This window comes from Balaenoptera borealis (assembly GCF_965194805.1).
Source record: "Balaenoptera borealis genome assembly, chromosome: 12".
NCBI classification, from domain to species: domain Eukaryota; kingdom Metazoa; phylum Chordata; class Mammalia; order Artiodactyla; family Balaenopteridae; genus Balaenoptera; species Balaenoptera borealis.
Window position 1 is genome coordinate 89,701,504 of NC_138869.1, and position 18,624 is coordinate 89,720,127.

General features: G+C 42.3%; 1 protein-coding gene across 4 annotated transcripts in view; it reads left to right on the plus strand.

Annotated features, from left to right (window-relative positions):
• Positions 1–18,624, plus strand: part of RIPOR2 (RHO family interacting cell polarization regulator 2) — a 114,235-nt gene that overhangs the window by 93,753 nt on the left and 1,858 nt on the right. For all 4 annotated transcript variants that reach the window (XM_082346331.1, XM_082346327.1, XM_082346328.1 and 1 more), the window contains 7 exons: positions 1,069–1,237; positions 4,270–4,405; positions 5,655–5,816; positions 6,763–6,921; positions 9,734–9,936; positions 11,216–11,299; positions 15,096–15,186. In XM_082346331.1, the coding sequence (XP_082202457.1) occupies positions 1,069–1,237; positions 4,270–4,405; positions 5,655–5,816; positions 6,763–6,921; positions 9,734–9,936; positions 11,216–11,299; positions 15,096–15,186 (1,004 nt within the window). The remainder of the gene's footprint in view (positions 1–1,068; positions 1,238–4,269; positions 4,406–5,654; positions 5,817–6,762; positions 6,922–9,733; positions 9,937–11,215; positions 11,300–15,095; positions 15,187–18,624) is intronic.

The window sequence follows — 18,624 nt, forward strand, 5'->3', positions numbered from 1 at the left end:
TCGATCAAGGTCAGATTAAACTTTTTTTCTTCTTGCTATAAGAAGCATTTTAAAAACATCATAGCCTTTGTAAATTTTACAGAACATTGCTATTAAATATGTCTAATTTGATCAGTCTTACCATATGTCATCAGAGGTATTATGGAAAATTGTGGAAATTGTGTGTGTGTTTTAAATACGTGCTGACTACCAGGACACAAGCTGAATGTTTTCCCCTTGGAGGCAAATGTGAATCAGAGTAAGGCATTCAACGCCTCTAAACTCTGGTGCATGATCTTTTTAAACTGTGGAGACTGGGGAGCATGAAACTAGAAGCCAAAAACCACCTAGCTGTGTGAACTAGGACGCTCTGGTTAACACCTCTGCTGGTCATTCCTTCCATGTGTGAAACGAGACCCTTCCCTCCCCCTCGCCCTCCTGCACAAATTCATATTAAGAATAAAATTAAATAATAGGTGCCACAGATTTATTTTTAAATGTAAGTGCCCATCATGATACAACTTTAGACAGTTCAACGGTGGGCTTTACACAAAGCCTGCGAGGCAGAACTAAGCGATACAAATGCCCCTTTTAGCTTTTGTCTGGAGTAGAACATCATGTTTCTTCCTAGCAGCTTTCCTTTCTCCTTTTCTTCAAGTCGCAATTGATTTAAGGCCAGGAAAAAGCCTTGACTGATTATTTCTTAATGGTATTGCTCTTGGGAAACCACAGGTACGTAGGACAGTTTAATCCCAGAAAATTTGGCAAACCACCCCGTCAACAGAGCAGGAAAGTGCCACAAAATGAGGGCACATTTCAAAAGACTTCTTGGTGAGCCAACTTTACAAATGGTTCCTTGTGCTTGAGAAGCAAACAGAGAACTCTGGAAACAGTCTGTTTGCAGGATCTTTTTAATATTAGGCAAATTGGTGACCAGGCTTAGTTATGAAATAGTTTTTGAAAGGTATCTCTATTTTTCAAGATAGGCAAGCGCAAGACTCTTTTCAGTGGGTGCTGTGATTGAGTTGACCTGTGATTTCCATGCAGAAAGAAACAGCTAACATGTCGCTCACCTTCCTGCTTCAACAGTTACAGATCAGTACACCCGGAAGCCAGGGGGCACCTCAGCGAAGCCCTGACTGAGGACACGGGAGTCGGGACTAGTGTGGCAGGAAGCCCTCTCCCACTGACCACGGGAAATGAAAGCCTGGACCTCAGCATCATCAGGCACCTCCAGTACTGCACCCAGCTCGTCCAGGTAGGACTGGTGACAGCACTGGGTTTTTAGAGCCCAGGTTGTTGATGCACCAAGAATGAATGTGTGCTTCCTTTTTTGAGTTTTCCCAGGAAAATGAGAATTCAGGAATAAGAGAACCATCCTGCTTTGATTTGACCCAACTCAGAAACTCTGAAAGGCATGGCCATGCTCCCTCAATCCTGGGTTTTCTATCTTAAAACCTAGATCTCCAGACTTTAACAGGTAGTAGGTGACATATAATGTGCTCTTGCTTTCAAATCATTTGATAATAGGTGAGAGTAATGTGATTTTTTTTTAGGTGAGGAATTTGCATTCTGCCATCTACAAATGGACTTTGAAAGCCACTATTATTGAACATATGTTAATATGAACCCATCACATGAGCTAGTTTTCTACCACCTGGACAGCTAAAGGCAAAATGCTCCAGAACATAAGCACAGTTTCCCAGATCTTGAATAAGTACTTATTAGCAACAAGAAGAACATTTTACAGGTATTTTCCTCCTCACCAGTTCGCCTTCATTCTGCGACACCCTGGGGCTCACTTTTCTTCTCATTTCAGGCTGTTAATCACTTAAGATTTTGCCACAGCAGAGCAACAATTTTGACATTCTTTTGTTGCAGGGAGAGTTTCAGCTGTCTTGAACAAAGCATTTTCCCCCAAGCAGCTATTGGTACTTGAATGCTTCCTCCTCACCTGATGGCTTGTCTTCTCCCAATCTTGTTCTTCTCCCGCTTGCTTGGATGTGTGGGGAACACAAAAAGAATGTGAAAGCAAATGTATAATGGTTTCAGGGGGGTGGGCCAGGCAAGAAGAGGAGGAATCATGCTTTTAAGAGCACATGGCCAACTGGAAGACCAGAGGCAGGGTGAGGAGGAAGGACCCCAGGGAGGCCGGGAGAGGGTTAATGTTGCTTTTTTAGTAACACACTTGTGATGAGATGTAGAAGAATCTGCTTCTCCTCCACGAATGTAGACCCTCAAAGCAGCCTCAGACAACCTCACGTGCTCTGGGAAACTGGTTGGCAGTTATGACTCTTGCACTAGGTTGGCCAACACCCCAGCAGATTCTTCTGTTGAGCGTTGAATTTACAAGCCAGGTGCTGACAACCAATCTGGCAGAAGGTGAAATTTTTTTTTCTGACCGAAATGGACAAGGATTGTCGTTGACTTATAGCTATCCTCTATTCACCAAGCATTGGAATGAGATGGTTTTCACAGCTCTTTGTCCTTGGTGAGCCCAAGACAAGACTGTGCTGAGCAAACTCCCCGTTCACCTTTTAGGCGTAAAGTCATTACTTTGTGAGGCATGGGAGAATTCTCTTCCATGAAGGGATGGATGTTTTCTCTCAAAGAATAATTGGCATGCAATAGTCAGTGCAGTGTTTCTCTCGATAATAAGGCCTTGGTTATAACACTTCAACTCTTCTGTGGAGAAAATCAACACTAGAAAAACAAGAAGGGAGTTCCTCTCTACGTGGTACATGAGATACTGCCCAATTCATGAATCGTTTAGTAAAGCCAATTAGATCTTTAAAATTTAAAAAAAGGAAAAGAATTTGTAGAGACGTGGATGGACCTAGAGATGGTCATACAGAGCGAAGTAAGTCAGAAAGAGAAAAACAAATATCGTATATTAACGCCTACATGTGGAATCTAGAAAAATGGTACAGATGAACCGGTTTGCAAGGCAGAAATAGAGACACAGATGTAGAGAACAAAAGTATGGACACCAAGTGGGGAAAGGAGGGGTGGGATGAATTGGGAGATTGGGATTGATATATATACACTGACGTGTATAAAATAGATAACTAATGAGAACCTGCTGTATAGCACAGGGACCTCAGCTGTACAGTAGAAATAAACACAACATTGTAAAACAACTATACCCCAATAAAAATAAAGAAAGAAAGAAAAAAAAAAGAAAAACAAAAGAGGTAGACCTAAAGATATAGAATAAAAGAGTAAGGGTTAGAAGCTTGATTTCTAATTCACACCCACTCCTGAATCAGTGAGTTTACTTATTCATTTGGTATATAATTGCAAAGAGATAAAAATGGGCAGTGCATAAGAATCATAATAGCTATAATTATGTTTAAAATAAAGAAAGCAGTTATTTTCTACCGTATTTATTTACATGAAAGGCATTAGTACATAATTGCTGCGCTTGACTTTTGAATTTGAAAAATTCTCTTTGCCTTAGAGTCCAAATGCTTTAGACCATACAGGATGGTGGTACAGGTCTGCATGCTGCAGCCATGCCTACCAAGTGAAGGGGACAGGTTTCTGAGAGACACAGAAAGGACTAGAACCTTCAGGCAGCAACTGACTTCTGTCCTTTCCCCTCTCAAGCCCTTCCTTATTCTTGTGATCTGCACACAAGTGAAATCACTTGCTCTTTATGTGCCCTTGAGCACGTTACTTGACCTCTCTGTGCCTCAGTTTCCTCATCAGTAAAATGGAAAATCAAAAGTTCCCACCTCATTGGATTGTTGTGCAAAATAACACAAACTAGTACATGTATAAGGCTCAGACCAGTGCCTGGTACATAGTAAGCACTTGTTAACTATAGTGAGATAGCTTTGATTGTAATTAGGATTATTCTACAGCACGCTCTTAATTCTCAGCTTGAAAACAAGGAAATAAATCAGGCTGTGAAAAATTACTACGCTTTTAAAAAAAAATCTTTTTTCTGTTTCCATACCGGAGGGCAACCTAAATATGCCCTTCAAGTTTCAGAGAGGATTTTTAGGTTGACAGTACATACAAGAAAGGTAACTTTATAATAACCTTGCAACCCTACTACTGAGAAAATTCAGGAATTTACACAGGCATGAAAAAAGTTGAAAGCAACAAAAACATGTCTGATTTCAGCAGATGTTGTAACCGGCCTGGAATGAGGAACATTTTCAAACTGGAAGAGAAACGCATATGAGTTTAACATCCCCACTTCATTCAAAAGGACAAGGTTGAGTGGGGAAAGCTCTGTTGACAACAACGTAATTGACACGGTGGTTTTGTTTGTTTTATCAGCAAATTGTTTTCTCAAGCAAAACCCCATTTGTGGCCAGAAACCTCTTAGAGAAGCTTTCTAGGCAAATCCAAGTGATGGAGAAGCTCTCAGCCATCAGTGATGAGAACATAGGAAACATCAGTTCTGTCATCGAAGGTGAGCACCTGCAGTTACGCTGCCATTCTTGTAAATGATGACCCCGTGAGCCCCCTCCCCTGCCTGCATCTATCCATGGCTTTGTTAGGATGGCAGAGAAGCGCTCTTGGGCTGTAGAGGAAGGTCTCCACACTGGTGTGGTCGTAATTAACACCATGCTTCAGCCTTCGGAGTCAAAGCAGCAGACGCCTAGCTTTTTCTAGAGGGGCCTCCACCTCCAGAAGGCAGACTCTAGTGTACACACAGAACCAGCATCCACCTCCCAGGCAGTTTCACAGACTTGTTCGCCTGGTGTGGTTCCATTTGGGACAGGTAATCAGGATTGTGCTTGCACCACAGAGCTGGCTGAGACAGCTCCCATAGTGGTTGACTGTCAAGGCAAGGTGCTCTCAAACCCTACTGGGAAAGGTAGAAAAACGAGAAGTCGAAGGCCTTCAGGAGCGTCCCTGGTTCAGAGAGCTTTAGGTAGAGAACTTGACCCAGGAAAGATACCTTTGAATCTGTGTGGTCTGGCTACAGGGCTGTTTCCTAAAGACAAGAATCTGTATCGTTTTTCACATCAGATAGTCTGTGGAAATAGTGGAAAACTTCTGGATTATCTCCGATTAAGCTTAAAACACCCTGTAGGTTCTTTCTATACATTTCTGCCTCCTGCTTCCGGTCCTCCCAGGAGCAGGTGACCTTGGCAGCTCTCTGAGAGATGTGAAAAGGGGCAGGACATTCAGACTCCTGTCCGTTCCTCCCCCAGGCCCCTCTGCATGATCACAGCCACATGAGTGAAATGCTGACCGTGGCATATGGCTCTTCAATCATTTCAGTCAGAGAGCCGCCTGGGCAGGGTGAAAAAACACCTTCAGTCATCCTCTGCTCTGTTGCACCCCCTGCGGAAAAGTCTCCTGAGGTTTGAGTCTCTGATCCTGTACATTTTTTGCTGTTAAATTATAGGAGATGAGATGATTGGACCTTCTCCCAAGGGTAGACCTGCTGTTTTCTATCACCTAAAGCAAACAGCTTTGCTTTTGCTGCATTTTCTTTGCTGCCCAGGCTGGATGAGATCCTCATCTCAACTTCTTTGCCCTCGGGACACCTGCCAACGACAGAGGAATCCTGTAGTTCTGATTAAAAAACAGTCTTTAAAAAAAAAAGGAAGGCCCTTGGTGATGCCTGCCCCATCGTCACCCAGGTCCATCTCGTCATCTGTTTCTTCAAAACATGTATCATGGGATGGGGGGTTGCTCTTCTATTCCAGCCATACCGGAATTTCACAAAAAGCTGTCTTTGCTGTCATTCTGGACCAAGTGCTGCAGCCCGGCTGGGGTCTACCACAGCTCAGCAGACAGAGTGATTAAGCAGCTAGAAGCCAGCTTTGCCAGAACTGTCAACAGAGACTATCCCGGACTCGCAGACCCAGGTACAGGGCAGCAGGAGCAAGGGAAACATTTCTGTCGTTTGTTTTGAGAGTGAGTGCTAGAGAGGTTCCCTCAACACTTTCCCCGCAGCGAGCCCTGAGAAAGGGCTTACCCTCCAGAGAAAACATCACCTACTCAGTAAAATCAGAGAAAAGAAAGACACTGAACATGTTTTCGTTCTGAATATCAGCAGTGACTTTGAAAAGGACTATATGTCTGTGTTGCTACTGAAGTACGTATCCTTTTTTCATTAAAATGTCAGCAATACAGGAGTGTCAAATGGCATAACCACTTGGGAAAAACTGTTCAGTAGTGTCTATGAAAACTAAATATGTATCCTCCTACCCTGTGATCCAGCAATTCCACTCCTAAATGTGTCAAGAGAAATACATGCTTATGCTCATTTTTTAATAGCAGCTTTATTCACAAGAGCCAGAAATTAGAAACAAGTCAAATGCCCATCAACAAGAACATGGATAAATTGTAATATAGTCATATAATAGGGTATTACATAGCAGTTTTCAAAAAGAATAAGTTACTGCTACAAGCAACAATTTGGATGAATCTCACAGATATTTTTTGAGCAAAAGGAGCTAGATACAAAAAGTACATACTATATAGTTCCATTTATATGAAGTTCAAGAACAGATGAAGCTAATATATTGATAGAAATTTGATTATTAGTTGCCTATGGTGGGGATAGGTGGGTAACTATAGACTGGAAAGGGGCACAAGAAAGCCTAATGGAGTCCTAGCAGTGTTCTGTATCTTGATCCAAATGACAAGCTATACAGGTGTATAGATATGCAAAAGTCATCTGGCTGTACACTGATTTCACTTTACAGACTTCACTCTGTCATGTACCACAGTAGAAAGACAAATGAATGAATGAATGAATGATTGATCATGTTTCTTAAAAGCTGCTCCGTATCTTCCCCTTCCAAATAGTGTTTCGCACACTGGTGTCCCAAATCCTGGACCGGGCTGAGCCCCTGCTTACCTCCAGCCCCTCCTCCGAAGTCATCACTGTTTTCCAGTATTACAGTTACTTTACAAGCCACGGTGTGAGTGACCTAGAGAGTTATCTGAACCAGCTGGCCAAGCAAGGTGGGACGCGTTCTTTGGTCATACTGGGTGGGGCTCAGTTTGGAATGATCCCTGGTCTTTCTAGTCATAGTTTTTAGTGATGGTAATTTTTTTTCCCCCCAAGTCAACAGATTCGCCTTTTAAATGACTTCTGGACCTTTAACATTAGTAAGCCCCTTGGCAATGAACCAAGGATTTGCTAAGCACATGCCACTCATCCAGCAGGGGTGTACCATTAACAGGAAGCTGGTAAATGATTTAAGACTGCTGTAATTTCTTTCCCTCATTAATGTACTTGCCACTTGTAGGATCAAGCCCGCAGGCGGTGCTATTTTATGTTGCCCTTTTTGGTGGCGCTTTCATAATACTAAGCAGAAGTGAGGTTCAGAAGAAGGCCAGTAGGGTGACAGATTGGGAAGGGAAAGGAGGAAAAGATGGAAAACCAAATCTAAGGCTTCACATCCAGGGATTGAAGAGAACAGGCACCAACGCAGGGCTGCGGCAATGAAGCTCCTTATTGCCTTCTCATGTGGCCCTTCGAATATAAGAAATAAAATCAGTATCTGCAGTGAGTGAAAACCTCTTTGGGAGTGGAGCCAGGCAGAAAGGGGCTGGTTTCTGGTTCCCAAGTTTGTGCTCTATTTCTCCACCCACGCTTGACAATGGGGCAATGGAGGCGGGGAGGGGAGGGAGTGAGGTGTGTTCTTGGTAGTAGACAGGTTGGCACAGCGCTAGTGGCAGAAACACTTCTGGCCCTGACCCAGACCCAGGCTCAGCCCTTCTCTTTCCAGAACATTAAACCCTGCGGCACCATGTTCAGCACGGTGATTGGCATCACAGGGAGAAGAAAATCTCCCTCCACCCAGGGCCACTCCAGCCTGAGCACGGGCGTCTGTGCTTAGCTCCCACTCCCCACCCCCAAATAGCCATGCTAGCCCAGAGTGCCAGAGAGGGCAAGCCTGGGCAGGAGACGCCTCTGATGGAAACTGAATAATATAGAAATTTACTCAGAAAATTGATTTTTTTTTTAGAAAATCGATTTAGATTGTGACAAATTTAGAATCAAGAAATGAAAAGCATAACAGAGTGAGACCCTGGGGTCCTAAAACCGTATCCCCTTCCTCCTGTTACACAGCCCTGGAGAATGACCATGGGAAGAACTCTAAGCCTTTGCTTATCTTTTTTCCCCCTTCCTTTATACAAAGAAAAGCCCTTCATTATACAAAAGAAAAAAAATTTAGAAAACATGGAGAAGTATGAAGGAAGAGATTCAAATCACCTATTCTCCTATTTTTAAAATATAATGTGTTTTTCAGTTGATTGTGCGCTGGTTTTAAATTTCAAAATTGTGATTACTCATTATAGAATATTATATCCTGGTTTTTTAGTTTGACATTATATCCCATGTTATTAATTCTTTGAAACATTTTTTAGTTTTGTAATATCCCTGCATTTAGATGCATACTAATATATTTGATGATTGTTGAATGTTTAGGTTGTTTTCTGTTACTTATTTAGCTGTTATACATAATATTATCTGGAGACTTTTTACTAGAGTGTTTATTTATAAAACAGTGAAGTTACCAGAACAACCACAACAGGAGAAATAGGAAATTAAAGCAAAAATATCTTGATCATTCACAAATTTGTTCATGTGTAGAGGATGTGGCTCTATCAATGGAATGTGAATTTTATGTTATATTTTCCCATCTGCACGGACCAGATACACTCTTATCCTAATGTTTTTGTGGCTAATGGATGCCCATGCTGGATGTCTAGTTAAGGATTAGAGTATATAGAGCATGGTCAATTTGTCCAAATGGAACTCAGAATCCTATTTTTTATCATATTGTCCCCATATTCCAACCGACTGGATTTTTCCATCAGGGTCCAGTTTCCTGAGTGCAGACAGAGAGAAGGCTGAGTCAGGGGTCATTCAGGGTCAGGGTTTTGCCAGGCAAGTATGACTGAAATACAGGGGGCTGGGGACTTCCCTGGCGGTCCAGTGGTTAAGACTTCACCTTCCAATGCAGGGGGTGCGGGTTCAATCCCTGGTTGGGGAGCTGAGATCCCACATGCCTCACAGCCAAAAAACCAAACATAGGGGCTTCCCTGGTGGCGCAGTGGTTGAGAATCTGCCTGCCAATGCAGGGGACACGGGTTCGAGCCCTGGTCCAGGAAGATCCCACATGCCACGGAGCAACTAGGCCCGTGAGCCACAACTACTGAGCCTGCGCGTCTGGAGCCTGTGCTCCGCAACAAGAGAGGCCACGACAGTGAGAGGCCCGCGCACCGCGATGAAGAGTGGCCCCCGCTCGCCACAACCAAAGAAAGCCCTCGCACAGAAACGAAGACCCAACACAGCCAAAAATAAATAAATAAATAAATTTAAGAACAGTTTTAAAAAAAATTAAAAAAAATAAAAAAAAAAACCAAACATAAAACAGAAGCAATATTGTAACAAATTCAATGAAGACTTTAAAAATAAAAAGACAGTAAAAAAAAAGAACACAGTAAAAACTGTTTACTTGTATTTTCTTCACTATTATTTTTGCAGGTGACTGTTTAATTCATCTCTAAGTTATTATAGTAGCCATTATGAGGTGGAAATCCACTTTCACTTTTTTCTCATATGATTCTTCATTTGCCTTGATATAGCTATTTGAATAATCTCTCCTTATCTCACTGATTGGAAACATCGCCTTTCTAATATGCTAATTTTCATATATCCTTGGGTCTGTTATTATGTATATCCTTGAGTGTTATTTATATTTTTAATGAGCATGTTCCTTTACTGTCAGAAGGTGACCTCTGTTTTCTTCTCACTCTCCAGTTTCCATGGTTCAGACTCTGCAGTCACTGAGAGATGAAAAACTGCTACAGGCCATGAGTGACCTTGCACCCAGCAGCCTCCTGGCCCAGCAGGAAATACTCGGGACTCTGGCTCTGCTCTTAACCGGGGATGACAGTGGAGTTAGTGAGGCTGTGATGCTTTACTTGGCAGCAGCCTCCAGAAACGAGCATTTCAGGGAAAAGGTAGGGCATGAAATGATGGACATCAAGGCAGAAGCTTGTTTAATTTTATGCCATTTACTATTAATAGTTTGTCATCTTTTCCTTTATAAAAATAATTTTCTTTCACTTATTAATAATATATATTCTGTAAAATGATTTAAACTACAAAAATATACTGAAAATAGTTAAGTACCTGTAGGTCCAGCCCCCGTAGAAAACTGTTAATAACTTAGTGTACATTCCTTCAGATTTTTTCTATTATATCCATGCTAACATGGATAATTATTTTTTTCTTAAATGAGATCACACTATTCTGTTGTGCAACTGATTTTTTAAATGTAATATATCATGGTTATTTTCTTTCCATGGCAGAACGTATCGATCTGCTTCATTGTATTTGATGGATAAATGGCATCTCAGTATATGAATAACCCATTATTTTCTTATTCCATATTGATGAGCATTTGTGTAGTTTCCAACTCTGAAAAATATTATGATGAACATACATATATATGTTCACGCACATGCATTTCTTATGAGTAGTTTGGAGTTAAGTCATCAAACTATTGGGTCAAACAGCTAGAATATTTTTAATTTGAAAAGCCATCACTCCTGATGCTAGGGAAGAGGCAGTTTACCTCTCTCGGCTTTAATTCAACAGTCATCCAGGTATAATAAACATCTGAAATTCAAGCACATTGGGGCCCAGTACAAGCAAGGGCCTCAGTCCTCTGGGAGCCCTTTACAACTTGAACAGTCATTCTAAAAATCAATTCATGTCAACCTTCAGATCAGCTCAAGAAAATCAAACTTGGTCCTTCTTGTCCTTGGGGAGGTCGATGTTGAACTCTGAGAAGAGTTTGCTTAACTTTTCTAAGGCATTACATAAGCTAGCATGTGGTGGGATGTACTCACAGGAAGATATTCCATTCTAATGCCATTTGGGCCCAAGAGCATGAACTTCATATTGTTCTTTCCTACAAAGTTCTGATCTTTTGGTAGAATTTGCTCAAAACTCTCTTCTATGGGCCAAATACCATTACCCCCACTGAAAGAGCAAGACACAAGAGGCCATGTATTATGTGATTCCAGTCATAGAATAGAAGGCATGATGAATTGAGTAAAGAGACAGCTCTTTTAATAAACATGAATTTTAATGGATTTTTTTTGTTGTTGTTCTGAAGGTAGTGCAAAATGTCTTGTTTTATCTGTAGCTTATCTCAGGGAGTAAAAATGATATATACATCTAAAACTACAAACAAATCGAAGTGTCTTCACAGAGTCCTTTCTTCTTTTTCAGGCCCTGCTCTATTACTGTGAAGCCCTAACAAAGACTGACCTCTGGCTCCAGAAGGGAGCTTGCCTGGCCCTGAAAAGCCTGAAGGTAAGGCTCAGCCTCAGAGCCCCTGGCGGGTCAGCTTTGAGCTGACTTTGGCTTTGAGACTAAGCCAGGTGCATAGAACAGCTTTCTTTCTGTATTTGGAAGTACCTGCTTTAGCAGCATTTCTCCTCTCCTTTACACTGTATATTAGTTCGGGAGTCCTTTTTGTCTTTTTCTTTAACTGAAGTAGAGTTGATTTACAATGTTGTGTCAATCTCTGCTGTACAGCAAAGTGACTCAGTTTTATACACATATACATTCTTTTTAAAATATTCTTTTCCATTATGGTTTATCCCAGGAGGTTGGATATAGTTCCCTGGGCTATACAGTAGGACCTTGTTGTTTATCCATTCTAAACTTAATAGTTTGCATCTACCAACCCCAAATTTAGTACCTAAATGTAACTTAGTTTTGGTAAAGTCAATACGTTTCAGACAACAATTCCATTTCTCAATAGCCCACAGGAATCAGTTTGCCTCAGAATTACTGTTAGAAAAGTATCTCCCAGGGCTTCCCTGGTGGCACAGTGGTTGAGAATCCACCTGCCAATGCAGGGGACACGGGTTCAAGCCCTGGTCCTGGAAGATCCCACATGCCGCGGAGCAACTAAGCCCATGCACCACAACTACTGAGCCTGTGCTCTAGAACCCGTGAGCCACAACTAGTGAGCCCGCATGCCGCAACTACTGAAGCCCGCGCACCTAGAGCCCGTGCTCCGCAACAAGAGAAGCCACTGCAATGAGAAGCCCGCGCACTGCAATGAAGAGTAGCCCCCGCTCGCCGCAACTAGAGAAAGCCTGTGTGCAGCAACGAAGACCCAACACAGCCAAAAATAAATAAATAAATTTAAAAAAAAAAAGGGAAGAAAAGTATCTCCCATCCCAAAAAAGAGATGACATGCTGATTTCATCAGTTTTTCTTGTGTACAAAAAAATAGCAGGGACAAATAAAATTGGCAAAGAAGTAGTAAAATCCAGTGTGCCAATAAACTCCCAAATCCTTCCCGGAGAACTCCTTTACTAAGCAGCTCATCAATCTTAATTGTGTCAGAGGGAGGTGTAAATGAAAAAAGGGCTGAGAATTGCCAACATTAAAGAGCTTGCCTTTCAGTAGTCAAGATTTAATGTTTGACCGACCTTAATCACAAAATATAAGATTAATCATCCTTGAGAAAAGAATGAAAAGGCCACACCTTAAAATTTGCTGAACTCTTGGGTTGGTGCAAGGACCTGCAGGCCTGATGGAACATGAAGGAAGGGATTAACACCTCAAAAGAAAAAGTTAATGACCTGTGAAGAAAAACAGCTCTGGGAAAATTTGCCTTCCTTGTTACTTGGTCACAAAATTACCTTGAGGTGGCCAAAAAAAGCCCACAGTGGTTGCTGTGTACTTGGGTGCTCTCCTGATATACAGTGACAGGTCGGTGATGATAGCTCTGATATAGAGTTAACATAAATTAAGACATGAGGATAAGTGATCTGCACCAGCTTTTGTGGATTTACATGCTGTGAAGCTTACCATAAAAGCTACAGTTTTAGGACTTCCCTGGTGGCCCAGTGGTTAAGAATCGACCTGCCAATGCAGGGGACATGGGTTCGAGCCCTGGTCCGGGAGGATCCCACATGCCGCAGAGTAACTAAGCCTGTGCGCCACAACTACTGAGCTCACGTGCCACAACTACTGAGCCCACGCACCTAGAGCCCATGCTCCTCAACAAGAGAAACCACCACAGTGAGAAGCCCGCGCACCGCAACGAGGAGCAGCCCCCGCTCGCCACAACTAGAGAAAGCCCGTGCACAGTAACAAAGACCCAACGCAGCCATTAAAAATAAATAAATAAATAAATCTATTAAAAAAAAAAAAAAAAGCTACAGTTTTAAAGTCTAGCGTATCCAGAGTCTGGGAGCACCAATTCTTCTCCTTTACCTTTTTCTCCTAGAGGATAGGATCCTTTGTGCTGACTAAAAGACCTCTTTCTAAATCATCTGCAGCCCCACAGCTCCTGAAAGGGGCTCCATGCAGCATGATGTGAAAAACAGTGCAGACTCAACCAATCAATTCTTGTTAACTTGTCAGGGAAAAAAAACTTTTTTAAATTAATGATGGCAAACAGACAGCCGACATTTTTCTTTCCTATTATCAAAATGAAAACAAGCTTGAGAGGTCAAGGTCCTCAAATCCAGTGGCCCTCCAATTTTAGGTTCCCCATCTGTCTTACTGAGCTAAAATAACCCATAGTCTACCCATGCAGCTACCATTTCATAAGCCTACCTTTCTTCCAGAAAAGAAAACTGTAATTTGTTACCCAATATCGACTCCTCAAAATGACAGGAAGAGCATTTTATTTCGTAGCAGGCTCTCTTTCGTCTACCTGCCTTCAATACTGGTGTTTGTAGAGACACCTGCTGGGCCCTCTTCTCCCTCTGAGTCCTCCCTGGGGAAACATGAATGCCTACGTTTTCCATCATCATCTCTATGCTAATAATTCCTCGTATTTCCAGTCCAGGGCTTCCCTTCCCATCTCTGATCAGCTTGCTCTTAGGTATCTCCCCTAGGAAGTCACCTCAAACTCCACCCATCTCACCCCCACCTCTAGTCTCTGGTACCTTAGTGGATTGTACAACCGTCTCTCAGTAGCTCAGGCCAGAAACCTGGGAGCCATCAGTGACCCCGCACTCCCCCTCATCCTCCACATCCAACCAGCCTCCTCATCCTGCAGATCCTATCTCCTTAGTAGCCGGAATTTGTCCACTCTTTATCCCCACTCTATTCACCTGGATTCGAGCTACCTTCCCACTCATCTCTCTGCCTCCCTGCAGTCCATCCTCTCCACTGCAGTTAGAAAGCTCAGAATAAAAGACAACTCCTTCTTAAAACTCTTACATGGCTTTCCATGATCTTAGAATGATGTCCAAAATCTTTAATGTGGCTTATAAGCCTCCCCTCGATTTGGACCCTGTAACAAGCTATTCCCCTTACCTAGAATGTATTTCCTTCTCCACACCCCCAAGCACTACATATACACACACACACATACACACACGCGTACACACACACACATACACACCCCTACCATGTGCCCAAACTTGACTAACTCCTCTAAGATATCCCTTCCTCCAGGAAGACTTCCCTGATCAGACCAGGCTGCATTTCCCAGTCGTGTTCTGCCCTGCCACCCTGACTCAGCCTATCATTCATCATAATAATTAGTTTACTTGTTTCACGGTCTGTCTTTCCACCAGACTGTAAACTCTTGAGGGCCAGGACCATGTCATGTTCCTGGCTTGAGTCTCCCAGACCCTGTGAACTGCCTGGTTCACAGAGTGCTCAGTAAATGTTTGTGGAATAAACAAAGAGAAGAATTCCCATCCTTGATCTTTATTCCCCTCCTCTATTTTAGTATACAGACTAAAATTAGGAATTCTTACATTAGAGCTGTTTTGGAGGGAATGAGATACAGTAGAAAGAACTAAGAGAATTGGATTCTATTCTGGAAAAGCAGGCTGGTCACTTCACTTCTCTAGGCCTGGAGTCCCCTGTGAAATAGGAACTTAGCTGATCATCAGAGCTCCCACAAGTAAAAATCCTGGGCTCCAACCCAGGACGTTCTAATATAGTGTGTCTGGCGTGGCACCCAGGAATCTGTACTTTTACAAGAGCTCCCTAAGTCATCTTGATACTCAACTAGGTTTGGGAAGCCCTGGGGTTTTTAAGGTCCCTACCAGCTACGAAACGCTAAGTCTCATGTAATCCCACACATAAATGTCAGAACACTATTTTAACTATTTTCTCCTTGTAGGCTACTGAAAGCATTAAAATGCTGGTGACATTGTGTCAGTCTGATACTGAAGAAATCAGAAATGTGGCCTCAGAAACTCTCTTATCTCTTGGTGAGTTGTTTGTTTTTTTTTTTACATGATTGTTTATTTCTGACACCCTCAAAGGGAATGGTAAGGAAGAGCTTCATGTGCCTTGTTTTAGCAATTTTTCCCCTATAGGCTGTCGGCTCACACTTACACACACACACACACACACACACACACACACACACACACACACACACACACACACACATATACAGTATGACTGATCAATTTCCATCTCACCCCAGCTCCTCGTTCTAACTATCTGGATGTTGAGGGAGAAGGTTTCTCTCTGGAGCCTTTCTAGCTGGTTTCACAGTCTGGGGACTATTTGGAATCAAGAACATAGAAATCAAACTATCAAGCAGAGGTCAGAGTCAGGAATCCAGGTTGGATTGCCAGGTCGGGGTTGGCACTACCTGGAGGACAGTGATGGGTTCCCCAGGATGCCATGATCCCCCACGTACCACAGCGTCCCCCAGACTCTCAGGTTAACCTCTGATTGCCCTGCGGGCCTATTGCCCCCGAGCCCCGACACCAAAGAAAAGAAATGAAGTATTTTATTTTTTTCTGGAATATCCAAATAACCCTTCTCCTTCACTTCACTCCAAGTATAAACATTATACTCCTCAAAGTCCTCAAATATAATCCGCTCAGTAATACTAGTTGGGAAAAAGCCGCTGCCCTAGTGTGACTCTAGTAGCAGCTTAAGAATGTAAGGAAGACTCTCATGGCACTTACAGTCACCGTGGCAATCACACTCATTGTTTGGTGCTCTTTCTTAGGGTTTAATAAGGCTTCATTCTGCTGTTGATATATCATGCAATGGATAGAAATCTTAGCCAACTTATGTGTGTTTAAAGGATAAAACAGTAATTCCTCACGGCTTGCTTTAGGCATAGAAATTATTTAATTCCCTAAAAACGTGCCCAGGGTATTATTAGCTTGAACTTCTTTTACCCTTCAGTGTCCTGAAATAACAATGAAGGAAGGCACAGCCAGCGACGCTGCCCTCCCACTGTAACCTGGCGAGGCTCATCCCTGTAGATGATCCAGATGCAGTTCAGCTGCACACAAGCCGTATCTCCAGGGCTGGTCATCACACCTGCTTCACCTTAACTCTTTACAGATGTGGCTCCCCAAAGCCCCCATAGCCCACCACGCCACCGGTTCATGATTCTCAACACTAGATGCCCATTGGAATCACCAGGGAACCTTTAAAATACACCCGTACCTGGGCTCCACTTCCAATGATTCTGCCCTTGTTGGTCTGAGCTGGGCCTCGGCACTGGGATTATTAAAAGCCTCCCAGGTTGAGAACCTCTGAACTCAATGTTATGAATTTCCTTTGACCCTAAGACAGAAATACTGGTGTATTTTTATCTCACACAGACGACTGAATTAATATAGTGAAAATAGTATTTTTGATGGGAATTGGTAAAAGATACTCTATGATAAAGGGCTGAGGGTTGTCCCAGGGCATTCAAGGGGCTCCGAGCAGCCACTGTTTACCAACCAGTATGGAATTACTTCAATATTTGAACCCAGAGCTGTCCAGTAGACCCCTCTGTGATGATGGGACTGCTCTGTAGGCACCGTCCCAGACGGCAGGACGTATTCACACATGGCAGCTGAGCAGTTCAACATGGCTATTATGCCTGAGGAATTAAAGTTTAATTTTGAGTAGTTACCATTGAAATGTAAACAGCCACCTGAGGCTGGTGGCCTCTCTGTTGGACACAGCAGTTTTCACCGTGGCTCTGGCTGTTCCAGTGCGTCCCGGCTGGACCTCAGTCTTGTTTGGAACCACACTGCCTGACACCCCAAAGCTCGAGCTCTTTCTCCTCCAACACCCTGCCTACTTCACAGGGCTGTTAAACGGACTAGCAGAGGAGCCAATGCAGATCCAAGCCCTTGAAAACTGAATCTTAGTAACAGTGAGGTGCCCTGAAACCCCGGCCCGGGTTGTGTCACTAAAGAATATTGGGTAACACGTGCCAGGCACTGTTTTGAGGGATCTACATGCATTAGCTCATTTAATCCTCCTGAGACTCTATGAGGGACAGTTAATCCCAATTTACAGAGGGGCACACTGAGGCATGCTAGGGTTGCATAACTCACCCACGACACCCAGACCCAGTCAAGAACTGCAATGGAATCCTGACCCTCTAGGTCACCTGGATGCTGTAGGTTACTGGAGGAAGAACTGAAGACCTCTAAATTGGAATCTCCCTGTGAGCAAACTAGGAACTAGCCTGGTATTCTTGGGTTTTTAAGTAGCATTCATTAGCCTAGGCATCCCCAGGGGTGTGTGTGAGCGGGCAGGGAGTATGGTATAAATGTGCTTAATTTAAGGGCCCTCTGTCTCTCCTCCCACTATCGTCAACCAGAAAGGCATTGCTGTTAATGTTTTATATCCAGGGTTTTGCATAAATATTTTGTTTCAAATAAAGGGTTCTACTCCAAAGTAAGAAAAAGTTGGAAACTATTGAATTAGGGAAAAAATAGCGTTTGCCTCAGAAAAGTCAAGGCATGCAGAAACAATCAACAAAAGAATCTAAAAATTGATGGCTTTTGCTTATAGAATAGTTCACTACAAAGTTCTTTTAAATACACGCAAATCTCTACTTTTGTATCTAATGTATTACTGAAAAAGTTAAATGTACTGAAAATAAAAACAACCAAAAACAGACTTTTGGTTTATTGAAAGGCCTTTATATCCAATAAATTATACATATATAGAGGCAATATATTATAAAATCCATGATTACACTCCTTTTCTAAAACCCACTAATATCAATATATTTCCAGCATTTCAAGGAATCTTTTCTTCTGTTTTTCTTCACAGTGAACTTCTGACTGAGCACAATTAATTATTTGCATCTTTGTCTCATTTGTATTAAACGTATGAAAGCCTGTTTCTTATCACTAGTTATGTGTACTTCATTTTCCCATTTTCTAATCATTTTTTCTTAAATAGGAAAAATGGAGTAAAATATTCAAATAATTTGCAAATACATGTTGGCTGTTCAAGATGGTACTGCTGATAGAACCAGCCTAGTTGTTGGCTGGCAGACAGCATCACTACATGTGTACAGGGCAAAGAATAATTTTTTAGCAGAAGTTTGAAAGCCTAAACTTGATTTTATGACAGATCATTTGGATGTACCAATATCTAATGTATAAAAGTGAAAGTTATGTAAAAGTTCAATGCACTGAAATCAAGGACTAGCCATATTGAAATCGCTAATGCACTTAAAATATAATCCATATAATTTCTCAGGAATAAATCTATTATGTGAAGTTATTGACATCAAATGCCCATAGGACGTCTACTGTGTTTCACATTCTTTTAGTCTCTGGCATTAGCTCAAAAGTTCTTGGTTGTTCTAAACATTACCTAGAAAACAACATAATTAAGAATAGCCAAAGATGACTTTTCCTCACCTAAAGTCAACCTTAGCA